The 13,986-nt window shown below is 45.0% G+C and overlaps 1 protein-coding gene across 1 annotated transcript; it reads left to right on the top strand.

Annotated features, from left to right (window-relative positions):
* The first annotated feature begins 6,066 nt into the window (after positions 1–6,066).
* Positions 6,067–13,759, top strand: Ssr2 (signal sequence receptor subunit 2). The gene is made up of 6 exons (XM_076861648.1): positions 6,067–6,127; positions 6,768–6,916; positions 7,543–7,641; positions 8,787–8,895; positions 11,713–11,790; positions 13,192–13,759. Exons 1-6 carry the CDS (start codon positions 6,119–6,121, stop codon positions 13,300–13,302), a joined length of 555 nt encoding a protein of 184 aa, XP_076717763.1. The 5' UTR covers positions 6,067–6,118; the 3' UTR covers positions 13,303–13,759.
* The last annotated feature ends 227 nt before the right edge of the window (positions 13,760–13,986 follow it).

Raw genomic sequence — 13,986 nt, 5'->3', positions numbered from 1 at the left:
TGACTACTGAGCGACACCCCCAGCCCTTTAGTGTTTTATTTTGAGACAGGATCTCACTAATTGCTAAGTGTGGCCTAGAGTTTTCGATCCTCCTGACTCAGCCTCCTGAGTCGCTGGGATTACAGGGGTGCACCATTGCACCTGGTGTGGGTGTTTCTTGAAAAGTGGCTCAGTTCCTATTGGATCCATCACAGAGTGCCCTTCTAGCTAGTTTATGCCCACCTGAGGGCCCCAGATTTAGAAGCAAGACTCTATCACTGGATGCCCGCCCAGCCACCAGCCAAGAAGCATCTTGCCTCTTATTTCTCAAATTAACGACACACACCATCTTGTTTTGGACTCCTGTTGCAGACCCCAAAAGACACACCAGTGGGCTGCTAACGCTGTCTCTCACACATCAAGAAACAGAGCATGAATGTATGGTGGCACACACCTGTAATCCCAGTAACTCAGGAGGCTGAGGTAGGAGGACCACAAGTTGGAGGCCAGTCTCAACAACTTAGTGAGACTGTGTCTCAAAATAAAAATAAAAAAAAGGGCCTCTAGCTACATTCCAGTACTACAAAAAAGAAAGAAAATTTAAAAATAAAAAATTTTTAAAAAAAGGAAGGAAGGAAGAAAAAAAGAAAGGAGAAAATTAAGAAGAAAGACTGATGGTGGTAGTACATGCCTGTAATCCCAGCAATTTAGGAGGCTGAGACAGGAAGATCATAAGTTCAAAGCCAGCCTCAGCAAGATAGTGAGCCTTGTCTCAAAATTAAAAAAAAAAAAAAATTTTTTTTTGAATAACAAAAAAAGGGCTGGAGATATGGCTCAGTGGTTAAGTGCCCCTGGATTCAATTCCCAGTGCCAAGAAAAAACATTTTCTTTTTCTTTTAAAGAAAGAAAGAAGAGGGGAGGAGAGGAGAGGAAGAGGCATAAAACCTGTGACATCATCCTAGCAGCACAGCCGACACCATGAGTAGCCTCGTACTGGCTCTGTGCACCTCTGTCCCTGGCACACAGTGTTCTGCTCATATCCAACAAAGTTCTCCTGAATCTCTTGGCTTGGGGGTCTCCTTGAAGATGGCAGGAAGCAGTTATAGTGCTTTGGAAGAATTTCAGCAGAAACATTGCCTTAGCAACTGACCCTCAAAATCTCTCCTCTGGTCAAAATGGATCCCAGAAGGGGACTATATCTGAGACTCTCAGATCCACATTGGGATATGTCAGGGAACCAAGGGTGAAACTGTTACCACAACATTTTCCCAGGTCTCTACTGGTTCTAGAGAGAGAGAGAGAGAGAAAAAAAAAAAAAAAAAAAAAACAATCCATACTAATTCCAAGGGTTTGTTTGGTAGACTCGCTTGGGCATAGATCACTTTGGTGGACAGTGTCTCCTATCGACTGTATTGGATGTGAGTGTCATATTTTGTTTTAACTCCAGCATCTGTTTCCTTCCCAAATGTCCAAAGTCCAAAGCACCAAGAGGCACTATTTCTGAAGCTACACTAATTGCTTTTGTTGTTGTTGTTGTTGTTTGGATTTTTTTTTTTCCAGTACTAGAAATGGAACCCAGGGGCACTCCATCACTGAGTTATACCCCCAGACCTTCTTATTATTATTATTTTTTTTTATTTTGAGACAGAGTCTCCCTAATTAAGAAGGCTGGCCGCAAATTTGCAATTCTCCAGCCTCAGCCTTCCTCGTCACTGGGATTAAGGTGTGCACCATTACACCCAGCTTCTAGTTGTATTTTTAGAGAACATTATAATAAAAATGCAGAACTCCTCCTCCTCATCAAAAAGACACAAATAAGATGATGAGCAGGGCACAGTGGTGCATGCCTGTAAACCCAGTCGCTCAGAAAGCTGAGGCTGGAGCATTGAGACTTAGTGAGACCCTGTCTCAAAATAAAACATTAAAAAAAAAAAAAGTCTGGGGATATGGCTCAGGGGTTAAATGCCTCTGGGTTCAATCCCTGGTACCACCTCCTCCCGCTCAAAAAAATAAAATAATAAAATAGAAAGAAATTAGCACACATCCTTCAATTGTATGTAGTCAATCAGGATTTCTGGGGCTGGGGTTGTGGCTCAGTGGTAGAACGCTCACCTAGCATGGTCGGGGCCCGGGTTCGATCCTCAGCACCATATAAAAATAAAGGTATTGTGTTGTGTCCATCTGCACCTAAAAAACAAAAAGGCATTTTGTCCAACTCCAACTAAAAGAAAAATTTTTTTAAATAAGGATTTCTTTTTTTAATATCAATAATTTGTACTAACCAAAGTGTAAAGCTGGGCCTGGTGGAACACACCTATGATCCCCGTGACCTGGGAAGCTGACACAGTAGGATTGCAAGTTCAAGGCCAGCCTGGGAAATTTAGTGAGACCATGTCTCAAAAAGAAAAAAAAAAAAATTTACAAGGGCTGGGGATGTGGCTCAGAGGTACAAAGCATCTCTTGATTTAATCCCCAGAACCAAAAAAAAAAAAAAAAAAAAAAAAAAAAAAAATCTGAAAGTGAGAAAGTAGGCAAGAGAAAAAGTCATCTGTTTCGCTAGAAGGAGATGGGGACCACAGGGGAGGTCGCCACATGACACAAGGAATTGGAAATTGTAAGCCTGTTGACAATGGGAAGCCACTGAATTGTTGCTGCGATTGTTATTTTTAAAAATTTTTTTATAAAAAAAATTTATAACTTTATTTTATTTATTTTTGTATGTGGTGCTGAGGCTCAAACCTAGTGCCTCACTTAAGCTAGGCAAGTGCTCTACCACTGAGCCACAGCCCGGCCCAGTTGTTATCTTTTGAGTAGTTTAACATGCCATTTCCCTCTAATTAGAATGAATAAATAAATAAATAAAAATAAAATAAAATGTCAATCCCAGGCTTAAAACACACCCCCCACACCCACACACCCACACCCCATTCCCTCTCCACTCCCCACTGGGGATTGAACCCAGGGTGCTCACCCACTAAACCACATTCCCCAGCCCTTTTCATTTTTTATGTTGAGACAAAGTCTTTGTTCACGTGCCAGGCCAGCCGTGAACCTGCACTCCTCCTGCCTCAGCCTCCCAGGTTTCTGGGATTCCAAGCAGCCACCACCACAAAGGGCTCGGCTTTGCATTGCAGTCGCCAATGACTATGTTTCATCCCTATCGCTGGGTTCTAAATTCCTTGAGGGCAGACACCATATTCTGTCTTCGCATCTGTCACAATGACAATCACGGTGCTTGACACATTCTCAAAAAGGTTGATGGTCTAGCTCGGTGGCAAGTGGGTACTTAGCATCTAGGGGCCCTCTCCGTGTTCAATCCCTGGCACCAGAAAAATGATATGCTAAATGTTCCAGGAAATGAACAAGTGACTCAATGGATGGGGAAGAGGCAGCAGAAGGGTCAAGGATAAGCAGCCGAAACAAGGATGGAGTTTGTTGTTGTTTTTGAGGTTCTAGGGATTGAATTCAGGGGTGTTCCTACATTAAGCAACATCTCCAGCCCTTTCTTAACTTTTTTTTTTTTTTTTTTTTTTAACTTTGAGACAGGGTCTCACTAAATTGCTTGGGGCTTTTGTAAATTGCTGAGGCTGGCCTCAAACTTGGCAATCCTCCTGCCTCAGCCTCCTGAGTCACTGAGACTAAAGACGTGTGCCACCAGGACTGGCTAAAATGTTTCTCTTCTGAAACCAGAGGTGGCTATTTTGTAGGTTGTCTGTCTGGTCAGTGTTCTGGAGATATATCCCTTCTGGGTAAAATTTAATTGGGAAACAAGAACACCCACACTTCATGACTTTCTAATCCTGGAGAAATTGATATATAGAAATTGATATTTCTTTGGAAATAAACAAAAAATCCTCCACTCAACAGGCATTTCTTGAGACCTCCTATGTACTCAGCATTGCTGTGGGGTCTGTGGATAAATTATGTACTAGAGAAATAGGAACTAATCCTTAGGAGACTTTTTTAAAAAAAAACATTTATTTTTTAGGTGTAGACGGACACAACACAATGCCTTTATTTTTATGTGGTGCTGAGGATCGAACCCGTGCTAGGCAAGCGCTCTACCACTGAGCCACAATCCCAGCCCCTAGGATACATGTTTAACACTAGAAACCAGCTGGGTGCAGCGGTGCATGCCTGTAATCCTAGAGGCTCGGGAGGCTGAGGCAGGAGGATCACAAGTTTGAAGCCAGCCTCAGCAACATAGCAAGGCCCTGATAAAGGTAGTGAGACCCTATCTAAAAATAAAATATAAAAAATGGGCTGGGGGCTGGGGATGGTGGTGCACACCTGTAATCCCAGTGGCTTGGGAGGCTGAGATAGAAGGATCCGGAGGTCAAAGCCAGCCTCAGCAACAGGGAGGTGCTAAGCAATTCAGTGAGACCCCATCTCTAAATAAAATATAAAACTAGGGCTGGGGATGCGGCTCAGTGGTTGAGTGCCCCTGAGTTCAACCCCAGTACCCAAAACAAAACAAAAACAAAACTAGAAACTATTAGAAGGCAACATTACATCGTGTTGCTTTTATAAAATGTTAATCCAAGTCAAGGAGCCCTCCTACAGGGAATGAACATAGAACAAGGTCCTGAACGATGAGTTGGATTTGGACAGGGAAAGAGGGACAGTAAGGCATTTCAGGCAAGCCACACACAAAGGTGTGAAGTCAGAGCAGACTGTAAGTTGTGGGTAGAGAAGTCATTACTATTTCTTGGCAAACCTCCTGTGTGCTGAGGCATGACACCAAGCAATGGAAGATGGACAATAAGATCTGGGAGATGGGGAATGGGAAGACATATTCTCAAACAAATACAGGCGATATGCATTATTCCACAACAATACAAGCTCTCGGAAAGCAGAACCCTTATCTGTCCTGTACATCACTGTATTCTCCACTACCTAGAGCAACGCCAGGCACAAAGTAGGTGATTAATAAATGCATATTGAATGCAGTAATACTACAAATGGAGACACAGAGTAATATTAATACTGACAGTTACCATTTATTGAGCACATTCGTCTATCTGCCAGGCACTGTACTAAGAGTTTTTTGTTTGTTTTTAGAGACAGGGTCTCACCATGTTGCCAGGTTGGCCTCAAATTCCTGGGCTCAAGTGATCTTTCCACCTCAGGCCCTCAAGTAGAGAGGATGACTCTGCACCCAAGCCAGTTTTATATCTGAGATCTTATATGATCCTCTGACCTTTTGAAAGCACTGTAATTCTCTCATTTCACCAAGGTGTTATGTAAGTAACATTTGCTTCAAGATTACCCAGTAAGTGACAGAATTGGGACTTGACTTCATGGCTGCCTAACTTCACAGTCCCATTTCTGGAACCTGAGGGTTTACTGTTCAAAAATGTGGTTTGGAGAAGTTTGCTGTGAACTGATTCAAAAGCATAAAACCTAAGATAGGAGGACTACTTAAATAAAACCAGCATAGAGTAGTGAGCATGAATTAAAGTAGTTATAGTGGGAATGGAGGGGGAAAATAGTTATTTTTTGACACTTCAAAGGGCTTCTAAATAAAGCTCAGGGCTTGGTGACTTGCTGGATGTAGCATGATGACTAAGTTCCTCACCTGGGAATAGGAAGAACGCTAGTAGGAGCTTTTCTGTAATTCCTAATTTGACAAATCTCTAGGTTTGCTATTTTCTAAAAGCCCCTAATCAGGTGATGGTCAAATACAGTAGTAAAAACTAGCTTGAAAAGCCACATTCAGGAGGGCAGAATAAAAGCCTGAGGCCGACTGAGGTGATGCACGCCTGTAATCTCATCCACTCGGGAGGCTGAGGCAGGAGGATCACAAGTTTGAGGTCAGTATGGGAAAGTTTGCAAGACCTTGTCTTATAATACAAAATGGGAAGGACTGAAGATGTAGCTCAGTGATAAAGCTCTCCTGAGTTTAATCCCAAGTACCGCAAGAAATAAGTAAATCTAAAAATCTAAAAAAGAATAGCGTGGAGAACGCACGTACAGCGCTCAGATCCTAGAGCCAGGCTGGCGCTACAAAGGGAGAGGCGTGGCTTGTACACGAACTACAATTCCCACAAGGCATCGGGTTTCCGGCCAGAGCTTATTTCCGGTCCTTTGGGTGCTGACGTTCTCTTCCGGTCGTGGTGGCGCCCGAAGGGCCTTTGGGATGCACACGGTGAGTCCAGAGGCTTAGGGAGTTGCAGCGGGAGGGGTGATAGCCTCGGGTCCGCACAGCCCTGGGCAGCCGGGGGTTCGCGCGGGCAGGCCGCGCCGGCGGGAGGACGGGTAACCTTGGCGGAGGGAGTGGGGGCCGACCGGAGGAAGGAGGGGGCAGATCAAACCGAACCCCCAGGGACCCGGGGAGGGATGTGGGGACAAGGACAGCGGGATCCTGGGAATGGACTGGTGGGGAGGGGTACGAGACTTAAGGAGGATCCCTGCCGGAGCTGTGGGGGAGGAACGTTGCTGCGGGAAGGCTGCCGCCTGCGGGTCTCCAGGTGAGGGAAAGCGACAGGCTGCTGCAGACCTGAGGTGGCCACAGGACCGCAGGAAAACCCTGTTCTGCCCCGTGCTAAGAGCATCCCGCCAGCTGATGAGCACCTGGGCGCAGGAAGGGGGCCGTTTTCTGGGGCTACGCGCAGAGATGAGTCTGGACAGTGGTCAGCGCTGGTAGCCTGCGCAGGGCTTTGTGGAGCGGGCAGCTTCTTGGATAGGGGATCAAGAGAGTTTTGATGGACTTATAAGGGAAGGTTGTCAGGAGGATTTTGGTCACATACTACTGGGTTGACTACTTACTTTGCTTTTTTTCTCCAAAGATGAGGCTGCTGGCATTTGTGGCTCTATTAGCTGTCACTCAAGCAGAGGAAGGAGCCAGACTTCTGGCCTCCAAGTCCCTGCTGAACCGATATGCGGTGGAGGGGCGAGACCTGACTTTACAGTACAACATCTACAATGTTGGCTCAAGGTAAGGAGGTGCTGGGATTTCCGACTGGGCCCTTTTCTGGATTCTTAGTTCTCAGATGAACATAAGGAACATTTTGGTGAGTAGTGATTTCTCTTTGGGATTTGTTATCTAGTAACATTAGATATTATTGGGCCTACTCTTGGCCTACATTGCAAAACCCCATATTCCAGTTTTTAGGTTGGAAGAGTTTCAGAGTAGAGAAGACACAAGAATTGTGAAACCAGAGGGGAAGATGAAGACATAGAAAATATACAGGCCTTTGTTACCTCAAGGGTTCAAGTTTCAGCCTCCTTCTTGCACTACTAAATGAGCATTTCTGTTGCCGTTCTTTCATTTTATTCCCTTTAATTTTTTTTCCCATATTTGTCCTCTCTTCCAACCCCTCCCACACACACGAAGAAATTGAGACAAGAATGAATTTGGGCCCGTTCCCTTCTAGATGCTCAGATATTTTGGTATTTCTGAGTGGTAGAATCTAGTATTCAACATAAATCCTTCAGTGCCACAGACTCAAATTATTATGTGAATCTCTTTTGAGTTCTGACATTTTAACATAAATTTGACTGTTGATTGAGTAATTTAATGTTATTAACCTTACCTATTCTTTTTGTTTCCTCTGTTTTCAGTGCTGCATTAGATGTGGAATTATCTGATGATTCCTTCCCTCCAGAAGACTTTGGCATTGTCTCCGGTATGCTCAATGTCAAATGGGACCGGATTGCCCCGTATCCTCTTGGCTCTGGGTGTTGGAGACTGGGGAAGGAGGCCACTGCCTGCAAAGTAGCATGGGTACTTGAAGTAGACTGGGAACATGAGGCAGGAAAGACCAGTGTAAATTGTGTGAGCATGATTTCAAGAAGACCTGAAGGGGGGCTTTTGAAGTTTTGGTTGTAAGTCCCTGAAGCATACTATATTGGAAGATTATGGACACAAAGATGTCTGTGGCCAGGCATGGATGTTTAAGACGGTCATCCCTAGCCCCAAGATGTTTTTAAAAAGAAATTCAGTGAATCTGGGCATGGTGGCACACGGCTATAATCCCAGCTACTCAGGAAGATCACAAATTCAGGGTCAGCCTAGGTAAACAAAAAATTTAAAAGGCTAGGAATGTAGCTCAGTTGTATAGTGTCTTGGGTTAAATCCTCAGTGCAGAAAGAAGGAGAGAGAAAGGGAAGGAGGGAAGAAATTAAATGGGGTACTAGCATGGAGAACCTGGGTGACCATTTTGAAGTCTCTAATTCAAGGAGTTTCTTTTTCTGATCTACCAGTTATTTCCTAAGTATCATATTAGGTCCTTGATGTTTTTGTTTTTCTCCCTCTCCCCCTCTCCTCCCTCTCCCCCCTCTCCCCCCTCTCCTCCCTCTCCTCCCTCTCCTCCCTCCCTCCCTCTTTTGTGGTCCTGAGGATTGAACCCAGGGCTTGGTGCATGCTAGGCAAACACTTGTTACTGAGCTACATCCTCAGCCATATTTTCTCTTGTGAATTAAAATATATTTAGATTTTTCTCAGGAGGGTAAATGTACTCTTTGTATTTTTTCTCATTTTCTGTTTTTTGTATTTTCAAAAACTTTGTTCACATTCAGTCGATGAAAGAGATCTGTGAGCTTAAGTGAGTATGATTTTTCATCTGTAATATATTTGCAAGTTTACTTCACAAACCTTGATATATCATGAGCCCCTTAATTTAGCAAAGACATCACAATACACCACGTTAGATTTTTTTTTAAAAAGCAGTTTTTTGATTCCTATGGAGTATTACAGATATGAAATCACATGTTGGCAACTATTTTAGGGATGGTGTGCTTAGGCTACAAGCTGAAAGGTTCTTAGCGCCTTAGCTTCATTTTCTCTTCCTTAACTCTTGGACCAGCGCTAGCAACGTCTCCCACACCGTGGTCCTGCGTCCTCTCAAGGCTGGTTACTTCAACTTCACCTCAGCCACAATTACTTACCTGGCCCAAGAGGACGGTCCTGTTGTGGTGAGTTGCCCAAGTCCTGGGCTGGATGGGGCTTGGATCTGTCTGCCCTTAAGAACTCTTATAGAGAACTTCCACCGTAGCCTCTAGGTTGTGAAAGAGATAAGACTGACCAAAAACTCGGTGTTGTCCTAGAAGTGTGATTCAATTTGTAGAGATATAGAACAGAGTCACTGAAATAGATGGAAAAAGAGCTTCATAACATTCCCTTCCTCTTCATTCCTTCTGCATTCCTTTTAATCTGGAATGTGATATTTGCTGTCCAGTTTTTTGCTGTCCTTGCCTTTCTGGTCATTTTTTGTTTTTGTTTTGTTTGTGGTGCTGAGAACCCAGGGCATGCTGGGTAATTTTCATTATCTTCTAAACCACTGTCAGATTATTAACAGGCCCCACTGTTCCCATCTTGCCCTTGCTTAGAATGTCCTGCCAATTGCATTGAAGCTAAGATCTCCTGCCTGTCATTGCACACCCTCCAATAGTCTTGTCCTGTCTCTCTAGCCTTCTTTCCCACTTCACCCACTCAGACCCCAGTCCTCACTAGTTCAAGCTCCTTCCTCCACTCCCTCCCCTCTCAGTGCTTATTCTTTCCCTTGTTCTTATTCTTTGCCTTTGTTCTGTTTGAAGAACTCTCTGTCCTCCATTTCATTAGCAGAAGTCTTCTCAAGACCGAATTTTGAGCTGTATCTCCTCGTTACTGTCTTCTGCCAAATGTGGTGGCACACGCCTGTAATCCCAGAAATTTGGGAGGCTGAGGCAGGAGGATTGCAAGTTCAAAGTCAACCTCAGCAACTTACCCAGGCCCTCAGCAACTTAGCAAGACCCTGTCTCAAAATAAAAATAAAAAGGGCTGCGAATGTGGCTCAGTGGTAGCATGCCCCTGGGTTTAATTCTTGGTAACCTTACCCCTGCCAAAGTTTTAGTTGCTTACCGTCTTCATTAGTTTTGTTTCTTATATGTAGGTCTTCCCTTCTTTTCATCTCCCAATTTAATTATAAACTCCTGGGGCACAGGTACTCAGTCTTTTGAATGATTCATTAAAGATCAATAGACATTTCTTGAGCCCTTACGACGTGCTAGACTCTGGGAAATACCAAGAAAACTAGGACATCATCCCAGTCCCAAAAATCTTAGATCATAAGTTTGTAAATTTATTTTATTTTATTTATTTATTTTTTTTATTCAAAACATTACAAAGATTTCAGAATCACATCGGTTACACATCCACATTTTTACATAATACCATAATAGTAACTGTTGTATTCTGCTACCTTTCCTATCCTCTACTATCCCCCCTCCCCTCCCCTCCCATCTTCTCTCTCTACCCCATCTACTGTAATTCATTTCTCTTCTTATTTTTTTCCCATTCCCCTCACAAACTCTTATATGTAATTTTGTATAACAATGAGGGTCTCCTTCCATTTCCAAGCAATTTCCCTTTTCTCTCCCTTTCCCTCCCACTTCATGACTCTGCTTAATGTTAATCTTTTCCTCCTGCTCTTCCTCCCTGCTCTGTTCTTGGTTGCTCTCATTATATCAAAGAAGACATTTGGCATTTGTTTTTTAGGGATTGGCTAGCTTCACTTAGCATAATCTGCTCTAGTGCCATCCATTTCCCTGCAAATTCCATGATTTTGTCATTTCTTAGTGCTGCGTAGTACTCCATTGTGTATAAATGCCACATTTTTTTTATCCATTCATCTATTGAGGGGCATCAGGGTTGGTTCCACAGTCTAGCTATTGTGAATTGTGCTGCTATGAACATCGATGTGGCAGTATCCCTGTAGTACGCTCTTTTGAGGTCTTCAGGGAATAGTCCGAGAAGGGCAATAGCTGGGTCAAATGGTGGTTCCATTCCCAGCTTTCCCAGGAATCTCCATACTGCTTTCCATATTGGCAAGTTTGTAAATTTATGAAGGTAAAACATGGTCCTGTCAGGGAACTAAAAGATATCTAAAATTCTGTAACAGTCAGTGCACTTTCAAATCGTTCATTTTTTTATAAACCACATGGACCCTGTTCTTATAATCTTAGCTGTTTTCACATCTTGTATCATTTCTGTTTTCAGAACCAACTTCAGGACTCTGGTTCTACCCAATACTTGATGGGTTAATAGATAAAAAAAATCCAAGACTCAGCTGCCGTCCTAGAACAAAGTTGTTTGCAATGTGCTTCAAACTCTTGGCCTCCTCTTCAAAGCAAAGGAATGTGGGCCAGTCCCAGTCCTCCACTTGTAATGTCCACTTGGGGAGGGCTTTATATTTTTCAGAATTCTTCTCATTATTTCTTTGAGCCTTGTGTGAGCCCTGTGAGGTATAAAAGAGGAGTTTTGTTTGAGGAGTAAGTAAATGATTGCTGAAGGCGAGCCATTCCACTGCACATCTGGCCTTGCAGAGGGGCCAGTGGTGGTGAGCAGTTTCACTCTCCAGAGTCTGAAGCTGTGACAGAAGGATCGAGCTTTCATTCCAGGTGCATACCTGGCCCATCCTTTTAATAATGCGTAGCCGGTGGTGTTTTTCAGGTCTTCTGGCTCCTAATTTACTATCCTTTCCAACACCCAGTACACTTAGGAGAACCATCCGACTCTTCCTGGTTCAAATACTTGTCCTTCTTTTTTTTTTTTTTTTTTTTTTTTTTTGCATTGAACCAGGGCCCCACACGTTGAAGGCAAGGGCTCGGCCACTGAGCCACATTTCCTTGTGAGAAGGCCTTCCTCATCTTCTTGGTGCACTCTTTGGGAACTGAAAAATCTGATGTGGGGACTGCTTCCTTCCTTAGATGAGATGACTGGAGATTGCCTTAATGTCTTTCTTTTCTCTTCAGGTTGGCTCCACCAGTGCACCTGGGCAGGGAGGAATCCTGGCTCAGCGGGAGTTTGACAGAAGATTCTCCCCTCATTTTGTAAGCTTTCTAATATTTTCTCATTCTCCTGGGGTGAGAACATTCTTGGTTCTGGAACCTCTTGGCCTCCTTAAAAGACTTCATTGGTCGGCCTACCTGTCTGGTTTTTTGTTGTTGTGTTTGGTTTTGTTGGTATCTGATACAGATAGTTATCAAATATCCTGATTTAATCATGCTCAGAGATTTTCATCAATGAGATTGCTTTTGCCAGAACCATAGAACTGGCCTTTTTCTCTACTCAACCTTGAGCAGAGCCTGGTCTACATGGAGGATCTTTTTTTGTGGGAGGAAGGTACCAGGGATTGAACTCAGGGGCACTCAACCACTGAGCCCTATTTGTATTTTATTGAGAGACAGGGTCTCATTGAGTGGCTTAGAACCTCGACATTGCTGAGGCTGGCTTTGAACTCCCTCCTACCTCAGCGTCTCAAGCTGCTGGGATTACGGGTGTATGCCACCGAGCCCAGCTCATTTTTGGAGGTCTAAGAGAGTATCTGACTAGGTTTAAAGAGTCATAGTGTGCTGGCCATGGTGGTGCACACCTGTAATCGGGAGGCTGAGGCAGAAGATCACAGTTTGAGGCCAGCCTCAGCAACTTAGCAAGTCCTGTTTCAAAAATAAATAAAGGTGCTAGGGATATAACTCAGAGGTGGAGCACCCCTGGGTTCCATCCCCAGTGCCAAAAAAAAATAAAGGGTCATAGAACATTGAGAAAGTCAAGCAGGAACTTGGTGGTTAGATCTAGGAGAGAATGTTTTGAAGATTTGGCTGAAATACCAAATGAAGGAATTCCTTCATTCAGTGAGTGATTATAAAGTTCCTAATCACGTGCTTGCTGAGCTTTGCTTTGGGAAGGCATGGCCCTCAAGGTGTAGTCCCTCCCGCTCCGCTCCTATAGGCCCCAGCAGGTAGGGCGCCAGGGGAGCACACCTCAGCAGCATCCGGCCTGTTTTCAGGAGCCACAGGGGGCTCATCCAAGGAGGAGGCTTGGGAGGACAGGAGTTCTAAACAGAAGGGGTAATCAGATGTCAGACAAGAGGGTGTGACAGGGAATGGTGAATTGTCTGTCAAAGCTAAAGGGGAGAAGTGAGGTGAGGGGATGGAGGAGGGGGATGAGGGGGGGTCAGGGAGGTCAGAGGATGCCTGACTGCTAGGGGCAAGACCTGGGCACCTCCGTTCTCAAACACTGTCTGGAAGCAGTCTGGAGGCCTTTGGTTTCACAGCTTGAAGATTGGTCTCCAGAAAGCCTTTCTGTGTCAGGAGTGGTCAGAGGAACTTTGTGGCTAAAGTTCTGCTTAGAATCTGGGCCACACGCTCCCTTCTCTTGTTGGGCCTACTCCTTCCCTGGGCTCTCCTGAGCGCTTATCGACTTCTAAGCAAGGCCTTGGTTTTCCTCCACAGCTGGACTGGGCAGCCTTCGGGGTTATGACCCTTCCGTCCATCGGCATCCCCCTGCTCTTGTGGTACTCCAGCAAAAGGAAATACGACACCCCCAAAACCAAGAAGAACTGAGGGGGGCTTCCGTGGCCCTCCTCTCCCAAGAAAACAGGTGCTTTCCAGACTCCAGCGGGATCTCAGATGCAATCTCTTCCCCCTTACCCTTGGCCACCTTCTCCTGGACCCTGCCCTGCTCTCAACCAGAGTGAAGGACCCAGCCTGGGAGTCTGTGAGATCCTCGGTGGTTCCACTGTGAAGCCATACAAACAGGACGGCCTTCAGCCCCAGCGTGTGCCTAGAGGCCCTCTGGGGCCCCACCGAGGTGCTGTTGGTATTTTGCTGCAACGTGAACTCTTGGGTCCAGGAGAGGCCTTTCAGAGATGCCTGACACCACCCCATCCCCTTCCTCCTCTTTCAGAAGAGGGTGAGAGATGAAATGAAAGCCGTGGGACTCTCAGAGGCTATCCAGTCTCTTCTGGGTTAGGGAAGCGCTTACCAAATGGGGTTTTTTAATAAAAACAAATGCCACACACTGACTCGCCTGTTTTCCCGCCAGCCTGGTCAGCAAAGGTTGCTGCGGGAGCTTGGGCCCTGCGTGCCCCGCTCCTGGGCTTGCTTGCTTAGCTAAGTTCTGGTCTCCTTGCCACAGGGTTGTGGTCTCTGCCCCCTGTGAGTCCTCCTTCCCTCTGAGTGTTCCTGTCAATCACCACCTACTGTCCTGAGCCTTCCTTGCCTGTTAGCTCTCCACTGCTGGGGAAG

This window comes from Callospermophilus lateralis, chromosome 7 (assembly GCF_048772815.1).
Source record: "Callospermophilus lateralis isolate mCalLat2 chromosome 7, mCalLat2.hap1, whole genome shotgun sequence".
In the NCBI taxonomy this organism is placed as follows: Eukaryota; Metazoa; Chordata; class Mammalia; order Rodentia; family Sciuridae; genus Callospermophilus; species Callospermophilus lateralis.
This window is presented reverse-complemented; position numbering and strand designations above follow the sequence as displayed.

Coding starts and splice junctions, on each gene's coding strand:
- Ssr2 (XM_076861648.1), top strand. Junction 8,896..11,712: donor AAGAGGACGGTCCTGTTGTG/GTGAGTTGCCCA, acceptor TTTTCTCTTCAG/GTTGGCTCCACCAGTGCACC. Junction 11,791..13,191: donor GAAGATTCTCCCCTCATTTT/GTAAGCTTTCTA, acceptor TTTCCTCCACAG/CTGGACTGGGCAGCCTTCGG.